General features: G+C 51.8%; 1 protein-coding gene across 3 annotated transcripts in view; it reads left to right on the plus strand.

Moving 5' to 3' along the window:
• Positions 1-19,663, plus strand: part of LOC311327467 (muscleblind-like protein 2a) — a 47,214-nt gene that overhangs the window by 14,575 nt on the left and 12,976 nt on the right. For all 3 annotated transcript variants that reach the window (XM_084460515.1, XM_084460514.1, XM_084460516.1), the window contains exons 2-4: positions 13,400-13,564; positions 13,677-13,880; positions 15,626-15,880. In XM_084460515.1, coding sequence (XP_084316641.1) covers positions 13,400-13,564; positions 13,677-13,880; positions 15,626-15,880 — 624 coding nt within the window. The remainder of the gene's footprint in view (positions 1-13,399; positions 13,565-13,676; positions 13,881-15,625; positions 15,881-19,663) is intronic.

Here is a 19,663-nt window from a genome sequence, read left to right on the forward strand (position 1 = left end):
TGCACCTCCTCCCTCAGCCTCCCCTCGTCCCTGCGCCTCCTCCCTCAGCCTCCCCTCGTCCCTGCGCCTCCTCCCTCAGTCCCCCCTCGTCCCTGCACCTCCTCCCTCAGCCTCCCCTCGTCCCTGCACCTCCTCCCTCAGCTTCCCCTCATCCCTGCACCTCCTCCCTCAGCCTCCCCTCGTCCCTGCGCCTCCTCCCTCAGCCTCCCCTCGTCCCTGCGCCTCCTCCCTCAGTCCCCCCTCGTCCCTGCACCTCCTCCCTCAGCCTCCCCTCGTCCCTGCACCTCCTCCCTCAACCTCCCCTCGTCCCTGCACCTCCTCCCTCAGCCTCCCCTCGTCCCTGCGCCTCCTTCCTCAGCCTTCCCTCGTCCCTGCGCCTCCTCCCTCAGCCTCCCCTCGTCCCTGCACCTCCTCCCTCAGCCTCCCCTCGTCCCTGGGCCTCCTCCCTCAGCTTCCCCTCATCCCTGGGCCTCCTCCCTCAGCCTCCCCTCGTCCCTGGGCCTCCTCCCTCAGCCTCTCCTCATCCCTGGGCCTCCTCCCTCAGCCTCTCCCCGTCCCTGCGCCTCCTCCCTCAGCCTCTCCCCGTCCCTGCGCCTCCTCCCTCAGCCTCCCCTCGTCCCTGGGCCTCCTCCCTCAGCCTCTCCCCGTCCCTGCGCCTCCTCCCTCAGCCTCTCCCCGTCCCTGCGCCTCCTCCCTCAGCCTCTCCCCGTCCCAGCGCCTCCTCCCTCAGCCTCTCCTCGTCCCTGCACCTCCTGTGACGTTGTGCCGTCAGAATGGCAGCTCACGCAGAGCGCTGCCCTGAGCGGAGCGGGAGAAGAGAACCGGCCGGCCTGCACACGGCCTGCCCCTCTCTGCTGAGTGTGTTGGAAATGGGCTTTGATGAATAGATCAGCCCTCTCTCCCTCTCTCTCTCTCTCTCCCCCTTCTTTCTCTCTCTCTCTCTCCCTCCCCCTTCTTTCTCTCTCTCTCTCTCTCCCTCTCTCTCTGTCCTCCATCTCATTATCCCACTTTATCTCTGCTATGGATTTACATCAGTGGCACTCACTCCCTGACACCCAGTCGATACCACCGGCAGACACTTGAGCATGTAGCTTTTTAAAGAGGTTTTTCTCTCCGCGGTGTTTCTCACTCCGACACGGATGACCCAGGTGTAACCCAGCTAGCCCAGGAGTAACCCAGCTAGCCCAGGTGTAACCCAGCTAGCCCAGGAGTAACCCAGCTAGCCCAGGTGTAACCCAGCTAGCCCAGGTGTAACCCAGCTAGCCCAGGAGTAACCCAGCTAGCCCAGGAGTAACCCAGCTAGCCCAGGTGTAACCCAGCTAGCCCAGGTGTAACCCAGCTAGCCCAGGAGTAACCCAGCTAGCCCAGGTGTAACCCAGCTCCATCGGCCAAACTCACCACTCAGTTTAAACACCGCCCACCGGTGCGTGCCATCGAATCGCTTTTCGGCGCGGCTAAGGCGGTGCTTGTGTAAGGTCGTCTTGGGCGTGGGAGAGTCAGAGGACCTGAGATCGAACCCGGGGCGAGCTAGGGCGGGAGCCATACTGACGAGTGACACGGAAACCCTGTGACCTGACTTCATTGACGAGCTGTCATCCACATACAGTACAAGAGTCGTCATTTATGCAAATTTGTTAGCGGAAACCTCTTCTATCCAATAAACCCAGAGTGCTCATGGCAGATTAGTGAGACGTGTGAATGCTGAGCATGTCCAAACATTAGCCAGAGCACCCGGGACTTAACCCTAACCCTAACCCTAACCCTAACCCTAACCCCAGATGGAATAGAGTGGGCAGATGGAATAGAGTGGGCAGATGGAATAGAGTGGGCAGATGGAATAGAGTGGGCAGATGGAATAGAGTGGTCAGATGGAATAGAGTGGGCAGATGGAATAGAGTGGGCAGATGGAATAGAGTGGTCAGATGGAATAGAGTGGGCAGATGGAATAGAGTGCTCAGATGGAATAGAGTGCTCAGATGGAATAGAGTGGGCAGATGGAATAGAGTGGGCAGATGGCTGCACTGTGACCATGGAGCGTTGTGTTTAACGTGCGCTGTGTCTGTCAGGGAGTGTTGCTCTGGTCATCAGTGAAAGGTGCTCCACTACCTGCTTGGTTGACGCCCCCCGGGGGGCGGAGCCAGACGGATATTGGGGGAGGGGGGATTAGAGCAGCTCAGGGGGGGGGATTCATGTCTCAGCAGGTCACTGATGATCAGATTAACTGGAGCAGGGCTGGATTACCCTCTGGAGCAGGGCTAGGCTCACTGGATTACCCTCTGGAGCAGGGCTGGATTACCCTCTGGAGCAGGGCTGGGCTCACGGGATTACCAGCTGGGCTCCTGCAGGTACCTTACAGTCCTACACACACCTGACAGGGCACACACACCTCACACACACACACCACCTCTGGAGGAAAAAAGTTATTTTGTGTGTGTGTGTGTGTGTGTGTGTGTGTGTGTGTGTGTGTGTGTGTGTGTGTGTGTGTGTGTGTGTGTGTGTGAGAGAGAGAGATAGAGAAGATAGTACAGATGAGTTGGCCAGTCTTTTGTTTCTTAATTAGATAGATTTGTTTAAAGGGTGGTTCAGTATACTAGCCTACTGTAAGAGACTTGCTCATTAGCTTTCTAGGATGTTATGTGATCGCCTGCACAACCTCTATGTCTTGATGGTATTAGATCCCAGCGTGGAGAGGGTTAGGATTAGGGTTAGAGTCACCAGGCCCTGCTGGAGAGTGAAGGTCACCTGGTGTCATTTCATAATGGACGTTAAGTGTTTCCGTTTGGCTCTTGTTCCATTAGAGAAGATCCGGGTCCGTTTTCTGGGCTCCGTACGGATGTCACAGCAGAGTAGATGTGGAGGCCGGGATCCGGAGCGGGGCCCTGAGGAACCTCCCCCTGCCTGGGGGATGAAGGGCCTCCCTGTCTGTGTGCATCCAGGCCCTGCCCTCCCTCTCTCTCTCCCTCTTCCACTCCCTTTCCCTCTCTCTCTCTCTCTCTCTCCCCTCCCCTCTCTCTCCCCGCTTCCCTCTCACTCTCCGTTTTTCGCTCCCTTTCCCTCTCTCTCTCTCTCCCTCTCTCTCTCTACCTCTCTGTCTCTCTCTCCCTCTCTCTCTCCCCTCTCTCTCTCTCTCTCTCTCTCTCTCCCTCTCTCTCTCCCCTCTCTCTCTCTACCTCTCTCTCTCTCCCTCTCTCTCTCCCCTCTCTCTCTCTACCTCTCTGTCTCTCTCTCTCTCTCCCTCCCTCAGCGGGGTCAGGCTTCTCTTTCTACAGGCCTCCTGGACACCACCGGCCATCCGGTCTGGTTCCTGTTGCAGCAGGAAGACGGAGAGAGAGAGAGAGAGAGAGAGGGGAGGGGAGAGGAGAGAGAGAGAAAGGAGGGGAGAGGGGGGGAGGAAAGACAGAGAGAGTGGGAAAGGCGGGCCAGCCTGCCAGGTCAGTGCCGATATAGGAAGTTGTCTGATATGGGTTCGGGTTAGGGTTAGGGTTAATCCTGTCTGATATGGGTTAGGGTCAGGGTTAACCCTGTCTGATATGGGTTAGGGTTAGGGTTAACCCTGTCTGATATGGGTTAGGGTTAGGGTTAACCCTGTCTGATATGGGTTCGGGTTAGGGTTAGGGTTAGGGTTAACCCTGTCTGATATGGGTTAGGGTTAGGGTTAGGGTTAACCCTGTCTGATATGGGTTAGGGTTAGGGTTAGGGTTAGGGGTTAGGGTTAACCCTGTCTGATATGGGTTAGGGTTAGGGTTAGGGTTAGGGGTTAGGGTTAACCCTGTCTGATATGGGTTAGGGTTAGGGTTAGGGTTAGGGTGAGGGTTAACCCTGTCTGATATGGGTTAGGGTTAGGGTTAGGGTTAGGGTTAGGGTTGACCCTGTCTGATATGGGTTAGGGTTAGGGTTAACCCTGTCTGATATGGGTTAGGGTTAGGTTTTGGGTAAGGGTTAGGGTTAGGGTCAGGGTTAGGGTTAGGGTTAGGGTTAACCCTGTCTGATATGGGTTAGGGTTAGGGGTTAGGGGGAGGGTTAACCCTGTCTGATATGGCGTGAGGGGATTACACATATCGCCGGCTTCATGTCAAAGAAATTAGTGTCAGTTGTCACCAGAGCCCTCCTCCCCTGCTCGCCAGGAGGACAAACGGATGACGGAGGACTCAGTCACAGCCTCACCTGGGATGACAGCTCTCTGAGGTGTGGCAGGGGGGGAAACACGGTGGACCCCCTGCTGTGTCCTCAGCTGCCAGGGTTCCTGCTGGTGTGAGCTGGGGGGGCAGTGACTATAGTAGGGTTAGGGTTAGGTTAGGGTTAGGGTTAGGGCAGTGACTATAGTAGGGTTAGGGTTAGGGTTAGGTTAGGGTTAGGTTAGGGTTAGGTTAGGTTAGGTTAGGGTTAGGGCAGTGACTATAGTAGGGTTAGGTTAGGTTAGGTTAGGGTTAGGGTTAGGGTTAGGTTAGGGTTAGGTTAGGTTAGGTTAGGTTAGGGTTAGGGCAGTGACTATAGTAGGGTTAGGGTTAGGTTAGGTTAGGGTTAGGGCAGTGACTATAGTAGGGTTAGGGTAAGGTTAGGGTTAGGGTTAGGTTAGGGTTAGGTTAGGGTTAGGGCAGTGACTATAGTAGGGTTAGGGTAAGGTTAGGGTTAGGGTTAGGTTAGGGTTAGGTTAGGGTTAGGGCAGTGACTATAGTAGGGTTAGGGTAAGGTTAGGGTTAGGGTTAGGTTAGGGTTAGGTTAGGGTTAGGGCAGTGACTATAGTAGGGTTAGGGTAAGGTTAGGGTTAGGTTAGGTTAGGTTAGGTTAGGTTAGGTTAGGTTAGGGTTAGGGTTAGGGTTAGGTTAGGTTAGGGTTAGGGCAGTGACTATAGTAGGGTTAGGGTTAGGTTAGGTTAGGTTAGGGTTAGGGCAGTGACTATAGTAGGGTTAGGGTTAGGTTAGGTTAGGGTTAGGGCAGTGACTATAGTAGGGTTAGGGTTAGGTTAGGGTTAGGATAGGTTAGGGTTAGGGCAGTGACTATAGTAGGGTTAGGGTTAGGTTAGGTTAGGTTAGGGTTAGGGCAGTGACTATAGTAGGGTTAGGGTTAGGTTAGGTTAGGGTTAGGGCAGTGACTATAGTAGGGTTAGGGTTAGGTTAGGGTTAGGTTAGGTTAGGGTTAGGGCAGTGACTATAGTAGGGTTAGGTTAGGGTTAGGTTAGGTTAGGGTTAGGGCAGTGACTATAGTGTGGGCAACAGCGATGAAGACTTGGGAGAAAGAGAGGGGTGTGGATAAAGAACGAGGGAGACCACGTCCGTAACGTAGGTCAAGCCCTCTCTCTCTTGAGTGTGGAGCCCCAGTAAAGACGGTGGAATGATGTAGAAGAGAGGGGAGCATGTTGCCAGGCGGCCATGTCTCTGACCAGTCTATTATCTGTCTCTGACCAGTCTTTTATCTGTCTCTGACCAGTCTATTATCTGTCTCTGACCAGTCTTTTATCTGTCTCTGACCAGTCTTCTGTCTGTCTCTGACCAGTCTGTTATCTGTCTCTGACCAGTCTTTTATCTGTCTCTGACCAGTCTTTTATCTGTCTCTGACCAGTCTTTTATCTGTCTCTGACCAGTCTATTATCTGTCTCTGACCAGTCTATTATCTGTCTCTGACCAGTCTATTATCTGTCTCTGACCAGTCTATTATCTGTCTCTGGCCAGTCTGCTGTCTGTCTCTGGCCAGTCTGACCGGTGTGCTGATGGGGTGGAGGCCTGTCTGTGTCTCTGGGTTAGGACGGGTTAGGGTCAGGGTTAGGGTTAATGGACGGGGTGGGTTAGGACGGGTTAGGGTTAGGGTTAGGGTTAATGGACGGGGTGGAGGCCTGTTTGTGTCTCTGGGTTAGGACGGGTTAGGGTTAGGGTTAGGGTTAATGGACGGGGTGGAGGCCTGTCTGTGTCTGGGTTAGGACGGGTTAGGGTTAGGGTTAGGGTTAATGGACGGGGTGGAGGCCTGTTTGTGTCTCTGGGTTAGGACGGGTTAGGGTTAGGGTTAGGGTTAATGGACGGGGTGGAGGCCTGTCTGTGTCTCTGGGTTAGGACGGGTTAGGGTTAGGGTTAATGGACGGGGTGGAGGGTTAGGGTTAGGGTTAGGGTTAGGGTTAGGGTTAATGGACGGGGTGGAGGCCTGTCTGTGTCTCTGGGTTAGGACGGGTTAGGGTTAGGGTTAGGGTTAGGGTTAATGGACGGGGTGGAGGCCTGTCTGTGTCTCTGCCCCAGCAGAATAGACGGCCCCATTGAGGGAAAATGCAAATGTTGGGGTCGTCAGCAGAGCGGAGGCCAGGACTGAGCCCCGGGGAAGAGAGGCCCTCTTGTGAGCCGCCCACAGACGCAGGCAGCCGTGACTCCGCCCACCATTCACCGGCCGCACACAGCTGATGAGGGGGGGGGGTCACGAGGCTGTTTTTTTCCAGGGTCAGTGTAGCAGGGGCTGCTACAGCGTTGCCTATTGGGTGAATATTCTTCTCCTCAGGCCTCGCCAAGAGGTTCCTGGAGGCGACGCTGTCATTCTGTGGCGGTCTTGATTCTAGAGGCTAAAGTGTTTGGATCTGTCTCACTGCCTTCAGACGACCACCAGGGGTCATTCTGAGCACAGCGTTGCCGTGATCTGACCCCAACATGTATGTGAACCCCCTGTTTCCTCAGTGCTGGATCCACAGGGGCAGTTAGTGGTCAGAACTAGCCAGCCTCCACAGGGGCAGGTCTAAATGGGCTAAGAGGGCCTAATCCTAATCTGTTTATGAAATTAGAGCCATTCATCTCCATCCCCCCCAGGATTATTATTTTCACTGGCGTTGGACGTAACTCTTACAACAGAAGAAACCCTAACCCTCTTAACCCTAACCCTAACCCTCTTAACCCTAACCCTAGCCCTAACCCTAGCCTTGGTGGGAAATGAATAGGTCTGTTTTCTCAATTACAGGGTCTTGTGATTCATCTATGTGGGGCAGGTATTTATAAAAGGGTGTTTCCAGTCGTTTGACTGTGATGCTGCCTTCAGACAACTGCGCCCCCCCCCCTCCAGAGATAATGGTCCGGTCCTTGCGGTATTCTTAGCATCAGGAGCAGTGCGGTGCCCGCCAGCTCCTCGGTGGAAACGGGCAGGCGTGCGGCGACTGCAAAACGCCGCTGTTAACCGTGCGAGCGACGTGTCCCGAGCCCCGGGGCGTAATCATGGCGACAGCGAGTCACGCGCCTGTAGGCTTCAGAACCTCCCTTTCATAACCGGACGCAGATCACATGGCGGAGGATGAATGTGTGTCTGCTCTGTCGGTGTGGGGCGTCTTGAGACGACTGGCCTCTCCTCACTGCCCCCCCCCTGCCCCACCCCGGGGGCGAGATGGCGCCTGACTCCAGCGCCTCATGGCTGCCTCTTAGTGATCGGTCAGGAGCCCCTGGTCCCATCGCTCAGGGTGAAAGGGTTTCTCATTGGTCGGTGAGGAATGCTCCTCCTGCAGCACCCTGGATTACAGAGGTGTAGAGTACAGTAGAGCTAGAATAAAGACACGCTCCTTTCTGTCTAATTGGCAGCCTCTCTCTCTCTCCCTCTCTCTGTCTGTCTCCCCCCCCTCTCTCTCCCTTTCTCTGTCAGTCTCTCTCCCCCCCTCTCTCTCTTCCTCTCTCTGTCTGTCTCTCTCCCCCCCCCTCTCTCTCCCTCTCTCTGTCTGTCTCTCTCCCCCCTCTCTCTCTCCCTCTCTCTGCCTGCCCCCCCCTCTCTCTCCCTTTCTCTCCCCCCCTCTCTCTCTTCCTCTCTCTGTCTGTCTCTCCCCCCCCTCTCTCCCTCTTTCTGTCAGTCTCTCCCCCCCTCTCTCTCTCCCTCTATCTGTCTGTCTCTCTCCCCCCCTCTCTCTCTCCCTCTCTCTGCCTGCCCCCCCCTCTCTCTCCCTTTCTCTCCCCCCCTCTCTCCCTCCCCCCTCCCTTTCTCTTCACCCCTCCCCCCCCTCTCTCTCCCTCTCTCTGTCTGTCTCTCTCCCCCCCTCTCTCTCTCCCTTTCTCCCCCCCCTCTCTCTCCCTTCCCCTCCCTTTCTCCCCTCCCCCTCTCTCTGGTTTAAGACAATAACTGTGGTTTTAAATTGGTTGCTGTTTAGTGTTTTGTAAGGACGTCTCAATAAAGAGCATCAAAAGTCTCTTATCTCCCCCTCTCTATCTCTCTCTCCCCCCCTCTCTCTCCGAGCCATCTGCCTCTCCGGTCATCTGGCATGTCTGGTGCCACCAGCGCCCTGGCGAGCGTGGGCGTGAGTGACAGACAGCGCCCGCCGAGGGCCGTGCGTGCATCAGTTCTGAAAGGGACCTTCAGTACAGAACTCAAGATAGATCTGACTCTGGATTGAGACGGACCCTAGGAGGGGGTGTGGTCATGCAGGGGGAAGCTGTGGGCTTTGAGCACCCTAATGTGTTCCCCTAGCGGTCTCACTGCCACTTACCTCATCTTCAGATGGAGAGCAATGATGAACGAACGCTGCGACACAGAATCAATCACAGCACAGGACAGACGTTAAACACCCGGAGGACGAGTCATGGCTTCTCTTCAGGGTGTGATGGTGTGACGTCACGGTGTCCGGTGGGCCTGGCTGAGGCCATCACTGCTACAGGACAGTGGCCAAGCCTCATTCACCAGCGTTCGTTGAACGTATCAGCGTTCCCACTATACCTGCAAACTCGTCGCCTTTTGGTTACTATCGCCATTTTTAGTGTCAACTAGGTAATTCACGTGAATCATGTAGAACCTGACAGTTAAACAGGTGGGTTAGGGTTAGGGTTAGGGTTAGGGTTAGGTGGGGTTAGGGTTAGGGTTAGGGTTAGGTGTCCGCTGGGTGAGTGAGGGGAGACTGACTGCACCTGCGCATTTTCTGCTTTTGCTATGAGATTGTCCTTCCAGACGGTGTTCAGGCGAGCATCAACCTTATTGGATAGTGTAGTTTTAGTAATTCTGTGGCATTTCTATGGGCCTGACGAATCTGGAACCTGACAAATGGAAACCTTGCCTAAAATCGGGGAAGTGCTAAGCTTTTTGGACCAGAAACAATTAAGCTATTTATTGGTTTGCTTGGTTCAGTTACCAATATTGTGGCTTGACATCGTTTTATAAGGTGATTAATTTTAGGAACCAAACAGCCTTGCTATCTTTTCTGACCGTCTTTCCAGAATCTTCCCGCTAGCCTAGCTAGCTAACGTTAGCTAACTGACTAATTCGCAGGCTAAACTAGGCATCCAATACGGTGATGTTTTCATCATAAATTATTCAGAAACTACACATCTTTTGGCTAGTTGTGTAGCTAGATGTGAACTTTGTCGTAGTTGAGTTGTGTTGACTATCTCATATTTAGCTCGTGGGTTTATTAGTGCTAGCTAGGTAGTTAACCCAATCGTGGAACGTGGAGGCTGGTCCATAAGGCAGAGGAGGCTGGTGGTCCTTTTTTTTTTTTAAGAGGCAAGAGGGAGATTAAAGTGTAAAAAAGAGTAATTGGTTGAAATAAACCATTACCAAAGTAAATTACCAAGTATTTGTAAAATATTTGTTTTCTCTTTTTAGGAAAAACTCTGAAACGGATTAAAATGCTTCACTAATTGTATAATATGGGGTGGATATACTATGTGTCTAGCATGAGCCGTGAATCTACTCACACACTGAAATTCTAGTTTCAAAACGCTCCAAAAAGCTTTATACATTTACATATTAAAATAACTACATTTTCTTCCGGGGGAGGAAGCTCCAGGGCCCTAGGGTTAGGGTTAGGGTTGTTAGGGTTACGACCATCCCATTCTCGCGAGCTCACATTCTGTTTCACTACCACAGAACGGTCTGGCCTTCGCCTCCTCCAGAGCGATTATGCCAAAATCCAGACCATACCGGGCCAATCAGGGACTGCGTTTTAACAGCTGTTCCGCCCCACAGTGGAAAGCAGCCCCTGATTGGTTCGTGTCCCTGCCTCTTGCTAAAGCGGCTCCCGAAGCAATGAGTGGTAATGTTAACATTAGAAGAATAAACGCAGCTTTAAGTGCAGTTGTTGCAGAAATAGACTTAACCATAACACTTAAACATGAACAAGAGTATGCACTAGCGGAGTTTCTCGGTGGAAAAGACGTTTTTGCTGTTCTTCCGACTGGATTTGGCAAAAGTTTGCTGAACGCTGATTGGCTGAAGGTGTTTGTCTGTCAAGGCAAGTACCCCCGCCCACGTAGTCGCTCTCTATGGGGCGAAGGCCAGAGCGATATTGCGGAGCGAAGCAGTGAGCTCGCTAGATCGGGATGGTCATACCAGGCTACCAGGGCCCCCCTACCTGAACTTAGTTTCGGATCTTGTCACCTTTTCACTACTCTAGGGCTTGAAGGTGTGATACACACACACACACAGTCATCCTCAATCAAACACACACACACATACCTATTCAATTACACGCTCACTCACACACAAACACACAGTCAGCCAATCACAACACACTCAGGGTGATTACTGTTTTTTTGCTTCCCTCTGGAATATGTAGGGGTGGGTCGTATGCCCACCTCCCTTGTTCTCTGTAAAGCGCATTGTGTTGCCTCTGGGTATGAAATGCGCTATATAAATAAAGCTTTGATTTATTGATTGATTGATTGATTGATTGATTGACTCATGCTCACTCACACATGCCACTCCAGTTGAGATACTGAGCCCAGAGTGTGGGAGTCTTCCTAGGCAGAGCCTGGAGGTCTCGCAAAAGCCTAAAAGCGTGTGTGTGCGCGTGTGTTCCATCTGTAGTGTCTTCTTCTTCTTCTTCTTCTTCTTCTTCTAATTCTTCTAATTCTTCTTCTTCTAATTCTTCTAATTCTTCTTCTTCTTCTAATTCTTCTTCTTCTTCTTCTAATTCTTCTTCTACTTCTTCTAATTCTTCTTCTAATTCTTCTTCTAATTCTTCTTCTAATTCTTCTTCTTCTAATTCTTCTTCTTCTAATTCTTCTTCTTCTAATTCTTCTTCTAATTCTTCTTCTAATTCTTCTTCTTCTTCTTCTTGCCACAGGCCTGTCTGTCTAGTAAGTATAGAACATGAAGAGTACAGGCTGTATCACAATACTGTATTGGTGAACGTTGTCTCTAGAGTGTGTGTCTCATCGCTAAGATAGATAGTTTTATATCCCCAAAATTAAATCAGACGAGGGGAGCACTGGACTGCACACAGTCAAACACTCCCAGACGAGCCCTGTACATCAGCGGGCCGGAAAATTACCACTTCCCTCCAGCGCTCTTATCCAATCAGACAGCAGCCAGCTGGCCGACGTGATCACTCTGGTTACCAGCACTGCGGGTTTTCGGGGAGCGTCGCCCCTCCTGATGAAGGGTGCCCGCGTGATTGCCTGTAACTTGGAGAATATGCCTGGTATCGTAATGGCTCACTAGAAACGGCCGCCCCTCAGGGGAGTCGTGTTGGACAGCGGCGTTGACTCCAAGTGGTGAGTGACAGGACTTAACACCTGAAGAAGGTCGCGTACCCAAACCTTGGATCGCATTCAATTGGGATTTGTTGAGCAAGCGAAGTTAGCGTGCCGATGTTCCCGTTTCCTCATAGTACATCCGCCCACGCGCTGTCACTGAGATCTGATTCAGGTGCGCAAGAGACTCCCAATTATCTAGAGAGACAGACAGGATGTACCATGTTCTCCCTAACCCTAACCCTAACCCTTATCTAGAGCGACAGACAGGATAGACCATGTTCTCCCTAACCCTAACCCTAACCCTTATCTAGAGCGACAGACAGGATAGACCATGTTCTCCCTAACCCTAACCCTAACCCTTATCTAGAGCGACAGACAGGATAGACCATGTTCTCCCTAACCCTAACCCTTATCTAGAGCGACAGACAGGATAGACCATGTTCTCCCTAACCCTAACCCTTATCTAGAGCGACAGACAGGATAGACCATGTTCTCTGTGTCGGCTACAGTGTCATGTTCATGTTCTATTGAGACAATTAGCGTGGTTATTCACACTGTGGCTCCGCAGCTGTGGTGTAGGCCTAAGCTAGTTAGCTTCAGCCTCGTTCTCAAGCTCAAACTAGCTACTACTGCTAACCTAACTTTAAAGGCCTAAAGTGCAGCATCGCACAGTGGTACTGTACTGTAAGCCTACTGTACTGTAAGCCTACTGTACGCCTACTGTACTGTACACCTACTGTACTGTACGCCTACTGTACTGTACTCTACTGTACTGTACGGTGTGTGTCTGAAGGGCGGCTGTCCAAGGATCTGTCCCTGGACCAGGATGTCCTATTTCACCGTGTGACTGGGGAAATGCGTGGCTAATTAGGTCACTGCTGTGCATGCCTTCCTCTCATCTCCTCCACTGCTCCTCTCTCTCCTCCACCTCCCCTCTCTCTCTCTCCCCCTCTCTCTTCCTCAGTCCCTTCTGGTCCACCTCGTCTCCTCTCTCTCTCCCCCTCTCTCTTCCTCAGTCCCTTCTGGTCCACCTCGTCTCCTCTCTCTCTCTCCCTCTCTCTTTCCCTGTCTCTTTCTCTTCTCCCTCTTTCTCTCCCTCTCTCTTTCTGTCTCTCTTCTCTGTCTCTCTCTCCCTCTTTCTCTGTCTCTCTCTGTCCCTCCATCCTGTCCCACCTCCTCTGCCCTACCTCCCCCATCAGCAGTGCCAAGGAGGAATCTATTGGATCATAGTGTGTTTGCCATTAGCCTCTGGGTTGACGGTAATTGGCAGCGAACGCGAGGCCCCACGGAGAGCGCGACCCTCGACCTTTCGTTTGCGTTTCCTGTACGAGCAGCGGCCTTGCTCGGCTTGCTAGGCAGGGCTGCAGGGGGAGGTTCTAGGTTCCTCTGTTCTCCTCTGTTCCCTCAGCCAGAACCTGGCAACCACCCCACCCCAGCGGACCACACCGCCCACCAGACAGCCTCTCATGACAGCGTTGCCCCGCCCCCATCGCTAGCTGCTCTGGGAGTCGGTGTGCGTGTCTGACCTGCCTCGAGGCTGAGGGCCTCATTCATATTCCACTTGTTGTTCACGCTCTCCGGCCCCGCCCACGCCGCCGCCGTCTCCCCGTCTCTCCTCCGCTGTGTTGCCATGAAACCCAGCCGGTGTTTTTAAACTCGCTCTTGTTTTCTCTCTCTCCATCCCTCCCTCTCTCTCTCTCTCTCTCCATCCCTCCCTCTCTCTCTCTCCCTCTCTCTCTTTCTCTCTCTCTCTCCCCCCCCCCTCCCTCCCTCTCTCCTTCTCCCTCACTCTCTCTCTCCCTCTCTCTCCCTCTCTTTCTCTCTCACTCTCTCTCCCCCCCCCTCCCTCCCTCTCTCTCCCCTCCCCCTCTCTCCCTCACTCTCTCTCTCTCCCCCCCCCTCTCTCCCCCCCCCCCCTCCCTCCCTCCCTCCCTCCCTCTCTCTCTCTCCCCTCCCCCTCCCTCCCTCTCTCCCTCTCTCTCTCTCAGGGTCGATGTACGAGGGAGAACTGTAAGTACCTGCATCCCCCCGGCCACCTGAAGACCCAGCTGGAGATCAACGGCCGGAACAACCTGATCCAGCAGAAGACGGCGGCGGCCATGTTGGCCCAGCAGATGCAGTTCATGATCCCCGGCACCGCCATGCAGCCCATGGTGAGTAGCCCCGCCCTCCCGGCGCCAGCTCCTCCCACCGCAGTGTGGCGTCTCGTTTACTCCCCTCTCTTCCTCACAAGCGCTCTCTCTCCCTCCTTCCCTCCCTCATTAGCAGACGTTTCCTGTGAGCCAGGGTCTGGGCTCCAGCCCCGGGCTGAGCTACGCCCCCTACCTGACCCCCGTGACCCACAGCATGGGCCTGGTTCCCACGGAGATGCTGCCCAGCTCGCCCCTCATCATGCCCAGCAGCCCCCCCGTTTCCCTGCAGGGCTCCTCCCCCTCCGCGCAGAAGCTGCTACGCACCGACAAGCTGGAGGTGACTCCGCCCCCGACGCCCTCCAATCACACGCCCGCACTCGCTCCGCTGTAATAGGAACATCACGCACGCGACACGTCAGGAAGGGCTGGGTGTTTGAGTCGGGCTCACTGCCGGTACTGGAGCTGGTTCTGCTCCGGTTCTGCTCTGGTTCTGCTCCGGTTCTGTGGTCACGTTCTGAAGTTCTGAAGGCGTTTTCGCTGGTACCACAGTGAAGAGGGGGGGATATATTGTAGCCTTGACAAGAAGTGGAGGTGTGTGTGTGTGTGTGTGTGTGTGTGTGTGTGTGTGTGTGTGTGTGTGTGTGTGTGTGTGTGTGTGTGTTTGAGCCCAAGTGCTGTCACTTAGCAACTGAGCGATGTGGTTTCTAATGAGAGGCCATATTCCACTGAGGGATGAAGACACTCCTACACTAAGTGAGAATGTTTCATGCCCGTGTGTGTGTGTGTGTGTGTGTGTGTGTGTGTGTGTGTGTGTGTGTGTGTGTGTGTGTGTGTTAGTCACAGATTGCAAGCGAGGACCTCCTGTGATCAAACTCAAACTAGAGTAAACATATAAACTGGTTTATGAGTCTATAATGACAGAGTTTACTGTATACTAACTACTGTATACTAACTACTGTATACTATCTACTGTATACTATCTACTGTTTACTATCTACTGTATACTAACTACTGTATACTATCTACTGTATACTATCTACTGTATACTAACTACTGTATACTATCTACTGTATACTATCTACTGTATACTAACTACTGTATACTATCTACTGTATACTATCTACTGTATACTAACTACTGTATACTAACTACTGTATACTATCTACTGTATACTATCTACTGTATACTAACTACTGTATACTATCTACTGTATACTAACTACTGTATACTATCTACTGTAAACTAACTACTGTATACTATCTACTGTAAACTATCTACTGTATACTAACTACTGTATACTATCTACTGTATACTATCTACTGTATACTAACTACTGTATACTATCTACTGTATACTAACTACTGTATACTATCTACTGTATACTATCTACTGTATACTAACTACTGTATACTATCTACTGTAAACTAACTACTGTATACTATCTACTGTATACTATCTACTGTATACTATCTACTGTATACTAACTACTGTATACTATCTACTGTATACTAACTACTGTATACTATCTACTGTATACTATCTACTGTATACTAACTACTGTATACATTGTTCTCTGCACAGAGGGCAGTTGGTTTCATCTGATAACCAATCACACAGTTTCTACTTCAAACTGAAAATGCTTTGATAAATCATGATGGTCAGATGAAAGAATTCCCTGGGCTTATTTTTGTTTGTGTCATTTTTGTGTGTGTGTGTGTGTGTGTGTGTGTGTGTGTGTGTGTGTGTGTGTGTGTGTGTGTGTGCGCGTGTGTGTGTTTGTGTTTGCATGCGCGTGTGTGTGTGTGTGTGTGTGTGTTTGTGTGTGTGTGTTTGTGTGTGTGTGTGTGTGTGTGCGTGTGTGTGTTTGTGTTTGCATGCGCGTGTGTGTGTTTGTGTGTGTGTGTGTGTGTTTGTGTGTGTGTGTTTGTGTGTGTGTGCGTGTGTGTGTGTGTGTGTGCGTGTTTGTGTGTGCGTGTGTGTTTGCATGTGCGTGTGCGTGTGTGTGTTTGTGTGTGTGTTTGTGTGTGCGTGTGTGTTTGCATGTGCGTGTGTGCGTGTGTGTGTGTGTGTGTGTGTGTGCAGGTGTGCCGTGAGTTCCAGCGGGGGAACTGTGCCCGGGGGGAGACGGACTGCCGCTTCGCCCACCCCAGCGACGGCCCCATGATCGACACCAGCGACAACACGGTGACCGTGTGCATGGACTACATCAAGAGCCGCTGCTCCCGCGAGAAGTGCAAGTACTTCCACCCCCCCGCCCACCTGCAGGCCAAGATCAAGGCCGCGCAGCACCAGGCCAACCAGACCGCCGTGGCTGCCCAGGCCGCCGCCGCCGCCATGGTGAGAGCAGACTCCGCCCCGCCACACACACACACGCCCCCTAGTGTTAGAGCACAACCACACGAACAGTCAGACACACACACATACACACATGCCCCCTAGTGTTAGAGCACAACCACACGAACAGTCAGACACACACACACACACACACGGACGCACGCAGACACGGGGAGGCACACACAGAAACATGCATCACCATCTATTAGCATCATCCGCCAGAGTGGTCTTCCTGGGAAGGGTTAGGGTTAACCCTAACTAACCCTAACCCATAACCATCTATTAGCATCATCCGCCAGAGTCCTCTTCCTGGGAAGCCCTTGATGGAGCAGAGGCAGAGCCCCCCTCTCTCTCCAGGATAAGTGCCGCTCTGCAGATCACTGCAAACTCAATCAGGACTGATGGAGGACAATGCAGGGCTGCGGTCCGCCCCTCCTAACACTCCCATCCTGGTGAACCTCCACTGGACTGAGGACCAGGGCAGACAGACAGACAGACATGCAGGCAGACACAGACAGACAGACAGACAGACAGACAGGCAGGCAGACAGACAGACAGACAGACAGACAGACAGACAGACAGACAGACAGACAGACAGACAGACAGACAGACAGACAGACAGACAGACAGACAGACAGGGAGAAAGGAAGGCAGCCAGGTTTTGGGCAGTAGGAGTGTGACAGGAAGGTTTTGGGCAGTAGGAGAGTGACAGGAAGGTTTAGGGCAGTAGGAGTGTGACAGGAAGGTTTTGGGCAGTAGGAGTGTGACAGGAAGGTTTTGGGCAGTAGGAGTGTGACAGGAAGGTTTAGGGCAGTAGGAGTGTGACAGGAAGGTTTTTGGGCAGTAGGAGTGTGACAGGAAGGTTTTGGGCAGTAGGAGAGTGACAGGAAGGTTTTGGGTAGTAGGAGTGTGACAGGAAGGTTTTGGGCAGTAGGAGTGTGACTGGAAGGTTTTGGGCAGTAGGAGTGTGACAGGAAGGTTTAGGGCAGTAGGAGTGTGACAGGAAGGTTTTGGGCAGTAGGAGGTGACAGGAAGGTTTTGGGCAGTAGGAGTGTGACAGGAAGGTTTGGGGCAGTAGGAGGTGACAGGAAGGTTTTGGGCAGTAGGAGTGTGACAGGAAGGTTTTGGGTAGTAGGAGTGTGACAGGAAGGTTTTGGGCAGTAAGAATGTGACAGGAAGGTTTAGGGCAGTAGGAGAGTGACAGGAAGGTTTAGGGCAGTAGGAGTGTGACAGGAAGGTTTTGGGCAGTAGGAGTGTGATAGGAAGGTTTTGGGCAGTAGGAGGGTGACAGGAAGGTTTTGGGGCAGTAGGAGGGTGATAGGAAGGTTTAGGGCAGTAGGAGGGTGATAGGAAGGTTTTGGGCAGTAGGAGGTGACAGGAAGGTTTTGGGCAGTAGGAGTGTGACAGGAAGGTTTTGGGCAGTAGGAGTGTGACAGGAAGGTTTTGGGTAGTAGGAGGTGATAGGAAGGTTTGGGCAGTAGGAGTGTGACAGGGAGGTTTGGGCAGTAGGAGTGTGACAGGGAGGTTTGGGCAGTAGGAGTGTGACTCGCCTGCCCCCTCCGTCCATTTCAGCATCGTGATTCAAGTGTTCTGGCTGCGCTGTCCTCCGCTCTGCTGCAGCGCCACAACGCCAGCCTGCCCCCTCCAGCGCTGCTTGCTCTCCAAACCCCTACCCCCCTACCCTCCTACCCCCCTACCCTAACCCTGAAGCTGGTTGTTATTGTGACCTGAGATGGAGGCGTGTGACCTGAGGAAGACCCGTTGTAGCTGCACAGCTGAGAGAGACGGGTTCTCCCAGAGCCCTTAGTCCTCACTGAGCTCTCCTAAAGCCCTCAAAGAAGAAGAAGAAGAAGTTGATGGAATTGAGATTCCCTGTAGCTGTTCTTAGTTTGAGGAAGTTTTGCTTTGTAGAAACTATAAAGCAGTTTAACCACAAGGAGATATTTCCCAGACAGGAGCTTGTAATAGTTTACATCTTATCAATTCAGTTCAATAACCTTTATTTAAACTCAAAGGCCACTGAAGTTGACCTCATCTACAGTGACGATGAGTATACTCCGCCTGAGGACATGGTCATCGCTAGGCGTCAGTGTTAACCCCTGAGGTCATCGCTAGGCGTCAGTGTTAGCCCCTGAGGTCATCGCTAGGCGTCAGTGTTAACCCCTCTGAGGTCATCGCTAGGCCTCAGTGTTAACCCCTCTGAGGTCATCACTAGGCCTCAGTGTTAACCCCTGAGGTCATCGCTAGGCGTCAGTGTTAGCCCCTGAGGTCATCACTAGGCCTCAGTGTTAACCCCTGAGGTCATCGCTAGGCCTCAGTGTTAGCCCCTGAGGTCATCGCTAGGCGTCAGTGTTAACCCCTGAGGTCATCACTAGGCCTCAGTGTTAACCCCTGAGGTCATCGCTAGGCGTCAGTGTTAGACCCTGAGGTCATCACTAGGCCTCATCACTAGGCGTCAGTGTTAACCCCTGAGGTCATCGCTAGGTCTCAGTTTCAGAGCCTGAGGTCATCACTAGGTCTCAGTGTTAACCCCTGAGGTCATCTCATATCATTTTGCTCCTTGGCTCCATCTGTCTCGTCATGTCTGCTTCTCTTCGTCCTCATAGCCAACTAAATGCTGCCATCGTTGCTCCCACCCTAATGAGGAAAGAGAGAGGATCTTTCTGCCCCTCCCCCCTGTCCTTTCTGCCCCTCCCCCCTGTTCTCCTGTTAACCATAACATTTCAGTCTGTTAACATTCTATCTCCAGTGCGTTGGGAATGTGTCTCACATGGGTGGAGCAGTCTTGTGGGTGGAGCTGTGATTGCCCATCCAAGTTGTTACCATTCCAAGAGTCAGGTTCAGTGATTCCTCAGAAACATCCATAGACTATTCTATACTTCCTACTCCGTGTGTGTTAGTCGTCCCCATCACTAGTGAACCTGAGACACAAACACTTCCTAGCCCGTGTGTGTTAGTCGTCCCCATCACTAGTGAACCTGAGACACAAACACTTCCTAGCCCGTGTGTGTTAGTCATCCCCATCACTAGTGAACCTCAGAGACACAAACCCTTCCTAGCCCGTGTGTGTTATTCGTCCCCATCACTAGTGAACCTCAGAGACACAAACACTTCCTAGTCCGTGTGTGTTAGTCGTCCCCATCACTAGTGAACCTCAGAGACACAAACACTTCCTAGCCCGTGTGTGTTAGTCGTCCCCATCACTAGTGAACCTCAGAGACACAAACACCTTAGATGATAAACAGAGCTCCACATTCTGGGATGTTTACTCACTTCTCACAGCTCATGACTCACACTAGGAAGCCACATGGAGTTCCTCCATCTTGAGTGTCAGTCAGAAAGTGAAAATCAGATTTATCATGAAAACCTTAATGTCACAAGGTATAGTGTCCTTGTAATCATGTGTATCGCTAAATATCCTACCTGGCGATCAGCGTGTGAAATTCAGGTAGCGTTCAGCCCGCTATGTATAAAGTAACTGATTGTTTATTGTTTATTAAAAGCCTTCTTTATTGTTTATGATAACCAAGATGATTTACTTGTAAAGAAGTACCTAACATATCTACTAAATGCTATCCCAGTAGTTTGTTTAACGCACTGCAAAGTACATTTGACAAATTCTTTGTAAATTCTTATGCTTTTTAACAAGAGGTAAATTAGATGCTTTTTGCTTTCGTACTAATTCAGAACGTAGCTGTTTCTTTAAAACCGTTTTTGGTTTCTGTGCATGTCTATTGTTTCGTATGTGGTATACTGCATTCAGATTATTTTGTATTTTGTTTTTTT

This window comes from Borostomias antarcticus, assembly GCF_949987555.1.
Source record: "Borostomias antarcticus genome assembly, chromosome: 32".
Lineage (NCBI taxonomy): Eukaryota > Metazoa > Chordata > Actinopteri > Stomiiformes > Stomiidae > Borostomias > Borostomias antarcticus.